The 9,654-nt window shown below is 39.4% G+C and overlaps 1 protein-coding gene across 1 annotated transcript; it reads right to left on the bottom strand.

Annotated features, from left to right (window-relative positions):
- Positions 1 to 5,184: 5,184 nt before the first annotated feature.
- Positions 5,185 to 9,524, bottom strand: LOC132884436 (uncharacterized). The gene is made up of 6 exons (XM_060918278.1): positions 9,282 to 9,524; positions 7,234 to 8,368; positions 6,588 to 6,728; positions 6,365 to 6,435; positions 5,923 to 6,254; positions 5,185 to 5,717 (listed from the first exon to the last, which is right to left on the bottom strand). Exons 1-6 carry the CDS (start codon positions 9,321 to 9,323, stop codon positions 5,684 to 5,686), a joined length of 1,755 nt encoding a protein of 584 aa, XP_060774261.1. The 5' UTR covers positions 9,324 to 9,524; the 3' UTR covers positions 5,185 to 5,683.
- Between the last annotated feature and the right edge of the window lie 130 nt (positions 9,525 to 9,654).

Raw genomic sequence — 9,654 nt, 5'->3', positions numbered from 1 at the left:
ACTATATTGCACAACTACCGACCCCGGCTATCCCCCATAATGCACTGCAATAAACAAGTCATGATGTAGTTATGCTTGGGGGCTATTCCTTATACCTCACACTTCCGCTGAAATGAACATGGTATATGTTTCATAAGTATATTGCCAACTGTAACCAATATTTTCACCTACATTACCCAGTCTTATCCAACATACAGTAGGTAGCTTTGCAATAATCAGCAAATTGATCATGTCCCTATTCCATGCATTCTCATAAGGTTAAGATAGTTAGTTCATAATTCATAAATATGGTGCAATATGTTGAATATGAATATGACAATTTAAAATATCTAAATCTTAGTTTACTCTGTGTCATCCATAAACATGATACACATTATTTTTTTTTCTAGCTCAGTAAAAAAGGATCAAACTGTCTTGTGGTATTTAATAGCTCAGTCCATACATATTTAGTCCATGCATATTTTTAATCTAATTAATGACTCCTCTTCAGGTACAGTGATGCTTGAAAATTTGTGAACCCTTTAGAATTTTCTATATTTCTGCATAAATATGACCTAAAACATCATGAGATTTTCGCACAAGTCCTCATCTCATTATCTCTAGCCACTTTATCCTGTTCTACAGGGTCGCAGGCAAGCTGGAGCCTATCCCAGCTGACTATGGGTGAAAGGCGGGGTACACCCTGGACAAGTCGCCAGGTCATTACAGGACTGACACATAGACACAGACAACCATTCACACTCACTTTAGAGTCACCAGTTAACCTAACCTGCATGTTTTTGGACTGTGGGGGAAACCGGAGCACCCAGAGGAAACCCACACGGACAACATGCAAACTCCGCACAGAAAGGCCCTCGCCAGCCACGGGGCTCGAACCCGGACCTTCTTGCTCTGAGGCGACAGCGCTAAACACTACACCACCGTGCCACCCGCACAAGTCCTAAAAGTAGATAAAGAGAACCCAGTTAAACAAATGAGACAAAAATATTATACTTGGTCATTTATTTATTGAGGAAAAGGATCCAATATTACATATCTGTGAGTGGCAAAAGTATATGAACCTTTGCTTTCAGTATCTGGTGTGACCCCCTTGTGCAGCAATAACTACAACTAAACATTTCCAGTAACTGTTGATCAGTCCTGTACACCGGCTTGGAGGAATTTTAGCCCATTCCTCCATACAGAACAGCTTCAACTCTGGAATATTGGTGGATTCCCTCACATGAACTGCTTGCTTCAGGTCCTTCCACAACATTTTGATTGGATCAAGGTCAGGACTTTGACTTGGACATTCCAAAACATTATTCTTCTTTAACCATTCTTCGGTAGAATGACTTGTGTGCTTAGGGTTGTTGTCTTGCTGCATGACCCACCTTCCCTTGAGATTCAGTTCATGGACAGATGTCCTGACATTTTCCTTTAGAATTCACTGGTATAATTCAGAATCCATTGTTCCATCAATGATGGCAAGCCATCCTGGCCCAGATGCAGCAAAACAGGCCCAAACCATGATACCACCACCACCATGTTTCACAGATGGGATAAGGTTCTTATGCTGGAATGCAGTGTTTTCCTTTCTCCAAACATAATGCTTCCCATTTAAACCAAAATGTTCTATTTTGGTCTCATCTGTCCACAAAACATTTTTCCAATAGCCTTCTGGCTTGTCCACATGATCTTTAGCAAACTGCAGATGAGCAGCAATGTTCTTTTTGGAGAGCAGTGGCTTTCTCCTTGCAACTCTGCCATGCACACCATTGTTGTTCAGTATTCTCCTGATGGTGGACTCATGAACATTAACATTAGCCAATGTGAGAGAGGCCTTCAGTTGCTTAGAAGTTACCCTGGGGTCCTTTGTGACCTTGCCGACTATTACACGCCTTGCTCTTGGAGTGATCTTTGTTGGTCGACCATTCCTAGGGAGGGTAACAATGGTCTTGAATTTCCTCCATTTGTACACAATCTGTCTGACTGTGGATTGGTGGAGTCCAAACTCTTTTTATCGATGGTTTTGTAACCTTTTCCAGCCTGATGAGCATCAACAACGCTTTTTCTGAGGTTCTCAGAAATCTCCTTTGTTCATGCCATGATACACTTCCACAAACATGTGTTGTGAAGATCAGACTTTGATCAATCCCTGTTCTTTAAATAAAACAGGGTGCCCACTCACACCTGATTGCCATCCCGTTGATTGAAAACACCTGACTCTAATTTCACCTTCAAATTAACTGCTAATCCTAGAGGTTCACATACAGTACTTTTGCCACTCACAGATATGTAATATTGGATAATTTTCCTCGATAAATGAATGACCAAGTATAATATTTTTGTCTCATTTGTTTAACTGGGTTCTCTTTATCTACTTTTAGGACTTGTGTGAAAATCTGATGATGTTTTAGGTCATATTTATGCAGAAATATAGAAAATTCTAAAGGGTTCACAAACTTTCAAGCACCACTGTAACTGCTGCAGAGTTGACACATGTATACCACACTGTTAAGCACAGAAGCTGAGCCAGGAAATCTTTCAAGACTCAAAAATTGCCAAGAAAATTTATTGTGGGAGAACAAAAGTAGAGGCATTAGTAAAATATGCCCTTGCACCAAAAGCAGTGAAAATTTTGACATCAGAAAGACTTCCCACTTATTTTTATTTTTTTTTGGGGGGGCGCCCTTATTTTTCCAGGCAGAATGTCTAATGTAGGATTCTAGTTGCTCAACTGTCTTAGGTCTTTTTTGTCATATCTTCTGTTTTATGATGCGCCAAATGTTTTCCATGGGTGAAAGATTTGGACTGCAGGCTGGCCAGTTCAGTACCCGGACCCTTCTTCTACGCAGCCATGATGCTGTAATTGATGCAGTATGTGGTTTGGCATTGTCATGTTGGAAAATGCAAGGTCTTCCCTGAAAGAGACGTCGTCTGGATGGGAGCATATGTTGCTCTAGAACCTGGATATACCTTTCAGCATTGATGGTGTCTTTCCAGATGTGTAAGCTGCCCATGCCACACGCACTAATGCAACCCCATACCATCAGAGATGCAGGCTTCTGAACTGAGCGCTGATAACAACTTGGGTCGTCCTTCTCCTCTTTAGTCCGAATGACACGGCGTCCCTGATTTCCATAAAGAACTTCAAATTTTGATTCGTCTGACCACAGAACAGTTTTCCACTTTGCCACAGACCATTTTAAATGAGCCTTGGCCCAGAGAAGACGTCTGCGCTTCTGGATCATGTTTAGATACGGCTTCTTCTTTGAACTATAAAGTTTTAGCTGGCAACGACGGATGGCACAATGAATTGTGTTCACAGATAATGTTCTCTGGAAATATTCCTGAGCCCATTTTGTGATTTCCAATACAGAAGCATGCCTGTATGTGATGCAGTGCCGTCTAAGGGCCCGAAGATCATGGGCACCCAGTATGGTTTTCCGGCCTTGACCCTTACGCACAGAGATTCTTCCAGATTCTCTGAATCTTTTGATGATATTATGCACTGTAGATGATGATATGTTCAAACTCTTTGCAATTTTACACTGTTGAACTCCTTTCTGATATTGCTCCACTATTTGTCGGCGCAGAATTAGGGGGATTGGTGATCCTCTTCCCATCTTTACTTCTGCGAGCCGCTGCCACTCCAAGATGCTCTTTTTATACCCAGTCATGTTAATGACCTATTGCCAATTGACCTAATGAGTTGCAATTTGGTCCTCCAGCTGTTCCTTTTTTGTACCTTTAACTTTTCCAGCCCCTGTCCCAACTTTTTTGAGATGTGTTGCTGTCATGAAATTTCAAATGAGCCAATAGTTGGCATGAAATTTCAAAATGTCTCACTTTCGACATTTGATATGTTGTCTATGTTCTATTGTGAATAAAATATCAGTTTTTGAGATTTGTAAATTATTGCATTCCGTTTTTATTTACAATTTATACTTTGTCCCAACTTTTTTGGAATCGGGGTTGTGCAATTGGATGGAAAAGTTACAATTGGATATCCACAACATTTATACAGATGTCCACAATTGGATTTTTCCTGGTAAAGTTGCAGCTGTACATATCCATATTGACATTTTTACTAGTCAAAGTGTATTTTTGGATGGGCGGCACGGTGGTACAGTGGTTAGCACTGTTACCTCACAGCAAGAAGGTTCCAGATTCGAACCTCATGACCGATGGAAGCTTTTCTGTGTGGAGTTTGCGTGTTTTATCCGTGTCTGCGTGGGTTTCCTCCGGGTGCTCTGGTTTCCCCCACAGTTCAAACACATGCAGACAACCAGGTTGCACAAGCCAGTGCATGCTTCGTGCCGGTCCCAAGCCTGGATAGTTTGGGGAGGGTTGTGTCAGGAAGGGCATCCAGTGTAAAAACCTATGCCAAATCAAATTTTGCGGAACAGATCTGCTGTGGCAATCCCTAACGGGAGGGGCTGAAAGAAGAAAGTGTATTTTTGGATATTCAAAATTACCAAGTTTTTTTTTAAGTTAAAACAACAAATATTTTTTTACAGTTTTATTTTGGATATCTGAAATTAAAATTGTTTTTTCCCCTAGATATCAAAAATGCAATTGTGGATATCTGAAACTCAAAGCCCAGTACACATGAATGGCAAAAATGATTGTCATTTATCCTTGGAAGAATGACATTGTGGGTAACAGAAATGACAATTGTGGATAGGAAGAATGTCATGGTACAGTAGATATCTGAAATGTTCATTTTGCCCAAGAAGAACTGAATTATGGATAGATGCAGTACATATCCAGTCTATCTATTGAACGTTAAAACCGTTTGTCATTGTTGTACTGAATATCAGCATGGCTGCGAGCAAAGGTAAGCCATAGGTAATATACACTAATGCCAGATGTATGTGGACACCTGTGGATCAATGTTTTTGGGTTGAAGCTTGCTTTTTTTTTTTATTTATTACTGTTCAGTGTCAGTGTGTGCCAGAGGCTTCAGCTGAATGGTATATCAGGAATATGTTGTATTTGTAGTGTTGCTCAAATTATTTCTGATCTAGATGAAAAGACTTGACCAGGGAAGTCCTAGACTCAATGTTTTCAGACATTCAGCAACAGGAAGCTTACTCCTTTTCTATCTATTCTTCATTTACCTGCATAATATCTTATGCAGATAATTGCTTCTATATCAAGAACCAAATTCAGACAGTTCATCAAAAGGAAATGATCATATTTATAGAAGAAAATTGTATTTATTTTATAAATAAAATAAATATTTTAATTTTTATTACATCTTAAATTACATTGTGTATGCCTGCACACACATTTACAGCATATTAGAAATCAGGTTCACATTCTTAAGTACTATTAATCATTATTATAAACTGTTAATTTTATTTCTACTAATAGAAATAAAACAAATTAAACATTTCCTGAGGAAACGACATCACTGTATTGCTTGAAATTACTTGCTCCATTCCAGAGCTTTTACTAGATTCTACTCAGTGTATTTTATTGTCTGATTAGTTTGATCAGAACCATGTGTTAAAGGTCTCTTACATGCTGAATTCTACTGGTTTCTGATCTTCACATAAATAGACAATTTTGATGCAGTTTGATGATCTACTGACTCTAACAAAAATAGTCAATAACAATAATATGTAGTCATCAGCTGGCTGCAGGCCATACAGCTTTCACATAATGTGTTGGTTTATTAGATTCAGAAGCTGGTTTATGATATTTTGCCTTCTGCATGGTCTCCAAACCTGATGGTGAAAGAAAAAAAAAACTTAAATTTTCCTACTGATACTTTATCATGTTAATTATGTTATTACTATTTACTACTTTATCTACTAATCAATGATGCATGTATATGTTAGAATAAGTGCATATACAAAACTAGCAGAACATACTTGATGGAAATTGAGCTCAACTGATTTGAAGATAAACTTTAGAAAATGTTTGACTCACCACTCATCTTTTTCTGAACTCTCCTTTAATTTCATCTGGTCCTCTATGGTTATATCTGTGACGTGAGGGTGACTCTCACACATGTAAGTAAAACGTTCCTTGAGGTACTGGTTCCCAAAGCCGAGGATATGTCCAGGAGTATGGCGAGAGAGAGCAGCCACTCTTGCTGTGAAGTCAAGTGTGAAGGCAAACTTGACCAGCTCTGGAGCTACCACAGGTGGCTGTGTTATCTGTTGTCGGACTTCAGAATTGACATACTGGTCTGCCAGTTGCTGGAAGGAATGATAGGTGATTGTGTTGAAGTAGGAGCTAATGGTAGAATTTTCCTTTAGCTGTAGGGAAGAGGGTAAAGACATTATGAGTTGTTTCTAGGCTTTAAAAAAAGGTCACTCATACTTTAATTCTTCGCATAAGACTTAAAAGATCACTGGAAAAACCTCACCTTATCATTTATAAGATCACCTTCCTGTTTTATCAAATCAATGATTCTTTTAATAATTTCCTCTTGAGACCCTGCATGAATAAAGGCAGAAATAGTAAAATTTACAGGTCAGGTCATTTAATATTTTCTCAAATATTTCACATTAAAAGCTTATTCAAATGTATCCATTTCCCCCTAAAATATTGATTTTATACACAGTATAATTGGACAATGCAGTACTCACTTGCTAAGGCAGTAGTCTGAACTGAATCAGTGAACGTTTTGTTTTCTTCTGTGGGGCTGTTTTTCACCTCATGCACAATCTTTTCCAGTTCTTCAGACATTTTTTCATAATAGGACCTAGTGGCCTCTACCTCTTCAATTGCTGCAAAAATGAATAAAAGGGAAATTTCCAAACATGTCATTGGGTATTTGAAACAGGAAATTTGCACAATAGGTAAATACTGTTATGATGGACATCTGTTATGAAGCAGTTCATTAAACCTACAGGTTGATATATTTTGTGTTAGTGATGGAGAGACTACTCTTATGCATAATTGTAGAGATATTTTTAAAACTTCTATGTGTGTGTTTGCCTGTGTCCGCCACTGTTGTTTGTAACACAATTATGGATGCAGATGTTTCAACTGGCGATTATTAAGGTTGAGCTAGAAATGTGGCAAAAATGATACAAGTTTCTAAATTTATAGTAACAGTGTAAATGTCTCTTTTATTTTGATATAACTCATATTAATTGTTACAACTGCCATCAATATTTTCATTACAAAAGGTCTTCCCTGTAAAAACTTACAGGAAGCTATTGTGTAAGGCTATTTGAAATTAGCTTTGAATTTGCCAATTGTACAAACTGAAATGTATTTAATACATACATTGGACTTGGGAATTGTGGGCTTCAGTAAACAGATCTAAAGTAAGTGGCCGCACAGTTGTCTTATCCAGGCCCATGTCCCCGCTGCGACTCCTTAATGAGATCATCCTCTGAGATCGTCTTCTCTTGGACTTAGTGCGGCGCATGATGTTGCCATCACCAGTAGAGATGGGAAGGCAGGAGATTGGAGGAGTTGCAGGTTCTGGAATAGGAAGTGCTTCTTCAATTCTCTCATCATCATCATGTTCATCCTGTTTGTCATTGTACCCTCTGGAGAACCATCCAATAACACTCTTCCATACTGAAGGCTTCTTAATCTTTTTTCCCTCTTTGGTCTTCTTTACCTCTGTTAAACTCTCTAGCTGAGGTTGAGTGGGCAGTGGAGTATCTTCAATCTTGAGGTTTTCTGTCTCTGGTTTAAAGGAGTCTTGAGATAGTCTACTATTGCGCTTGCCTTTATCAAAAGGTGAAAACCATTTCCTCTGTTTTCCATCAGAACTCTGAGATGCAGAGGAGCCATCCTTTCTGGTAAGAGAGCTTTGCCTCCAAAGTTTAGACTTATCAGAGGTTTCATTTTCTGTTACTGGTTCAGAAAATGCTTTATCTTTACCAAGTTCCTCTTCTGAGGCTGCAGGTGTAGCCTGAAGAGAGGGTATATTTGGTTGTCTACCATCATGCGTATCTTTATCAAAATGTACAAAGTATTTCTGTGGCTTCCAATCAGAAGTCCAAGATGCAGAGGAGCCATCATTTCTGCTGAGAGTGCGTTTCTTTTTCCATTGTTTTGATTTGTTGTCAGTAGTTTCACTTGCTACCTGGGCCTTCTTGTTTGTTTCTGATTCTGAGAAAGCTTCGTCTTCACCAAGCTCCTCCTCTGCTCCTGAGGGTTTAAGATGAAGGGAGATATCGCTGGAATGTTTACGCTCTCTCTTATCTCGCTCCGCAGCAGTGACCCATTTGTGTGGTCTCCGTTCTCTTTGAGTTGAACAGTGTGACCCATCGTTAAGACTCAGGCTTCTTTTTACATACACTTCCAGGAGCCGTTTGCTGTCCTTGGCTCCCACAAACAGCACCTGGGGCTTGGGCTGTGCATTCTGGTCCACTTGAGATAACATGACTACCGTATGCGATCTTAGCTGAAAAGATAAAAAGAATAATGGGCATACATTACTTTTGGAAGTGCAATCATTTGGATCATATTTCATTAGAATTTAGAAAAGATTTGAATGCCGTAGCTGGACAGTTTCCACCATTTCGGCAAACGTTTTTTCATATTCTCACATTAGTCAGACGGATTAGGTCTTATCAAGTCAGGTCAAGTCAAGTTTGTTTGAATAGCGCTTTTAACAATAGACATTGTCCCAAAGCAGCTTTACAGAATCTGAATGACCCAAGACATGAGTCAATTTTACTGTATCCCTAATCTATCCCTAATGAGCAAGCCTGTGGTGATGGTGGCAGGGGAAAAAAACCTCCCTCAGACAATGTGAGGAAGAAACCTTGAGAGGAACTGGACTCAAAAGGGAACCCATCCTCATTTGGGCAACAACAGACAATATGACCATAACATGAAGTCAGTTTCGGTAATGTTATAAACTCTTCATTAATGGAAACTTGAGTGCAAAACTGTTCATGACAACCGCAGTCCTCAGCCATAAAAGCATTACTGTTATTTGTACAAGCTACGCACACCTTCAAAATCTCTCTCTCTCTCTCTCTCTCTCTCTCTCTCTCTCTCATGTATTGACTTGTACAGGAGTCGTTTCTAAGATTTTACAAGTTTACTTTAGTACAGTGGTAGTTCAGTGGATATAGGACTTCTGATCAGAGGTTCCAATCCCACTGACCAAGGAAGTTAACCTTCAGCTGCTCAACTGTATAGATGAAATAATAATAATAATAATAATAATAATAATGTAGGATAAAGCGGCTAGAGATAATGAGATGAGATGAGATAATAATGTAAGTCGCTCTGGAGAAGGGTGTCTGCCAAATAATGCAAATGTAGGTAAATGATTAAATTATAAAGAGAGTCGATGTTGTCCTTACCTTTTCACCAATGCCTCTCTCTTCACTAGCAGTTAATGACATGAATGTATTTTATATTAACTATGTCCAGGACGAACAGGTAGTTGTCGTGACAGCTCTCGAGCCATGTAGGGGCGCCTCTCCTGCTATTCCAGCCCCCTGGCGCTCACAGCCAATCCCATGGCGCGGTTGCGCAGGTAACGCACGCGCTCAGGCAGCAGGTCAGGTGACACAAGGGATTTTACGGCTGTTGTTTTTAGTTTACTGCTGCAAGCGAATGAGGAAGTAGGTGCACATTTTACAGGAAGCTGTTTTGTGGTTGAGGCGCTTTCTATATCCGGTAAATAGGCGAGGTTTCGTTATTTATGGCCATGTTTACAACTCTCGCCATTTT

This window comes from Neoarius graeffei, chromosome 4 (assembly GCF_027579695.1).
Source record: "Neoarius graeffei isolate fNeoGra1 chromosome 4, fNeoGra1.pri, whole genome shotgun sequence".
NCBI classification, from domain to species: Eukaryota; Metazoa; Chordata; class Actinopteri; order Siluriformes; family Ariidae; genus Neoarius; species Neoarius graeffei.
The sequence above is the reverse complement of the archived record's forward strand: the minus strand, read 5'-3'. Positions and strand labels throughout refer to the sequence as shown.

Excerpts from the sequence above, each read along its gene's own strand:
- LOC132884436 (XM_060918278.1), bottom strand. The coding sequence starts at position 9,323 with ATGTCATTAACTGCTAGTGAAGAGAGAGGCATTGGTGAAAAG. Across the intron at positions 8,369-9,281 it reads AGAGAGGCATTGGTGAAAAG|CTAAGATCGCATACGGTAGT; the intron begins GTAAGGACAACA and ends TTATCTTTTCAG. Across the intron at positions 5,718-5,922 it reads AGTTCAGAAAAAGATGAGTG|GTTTGGAGACCATGCAGAAG; the intron begins GTGAGTCAAACA and ends TTTCACCATCAG.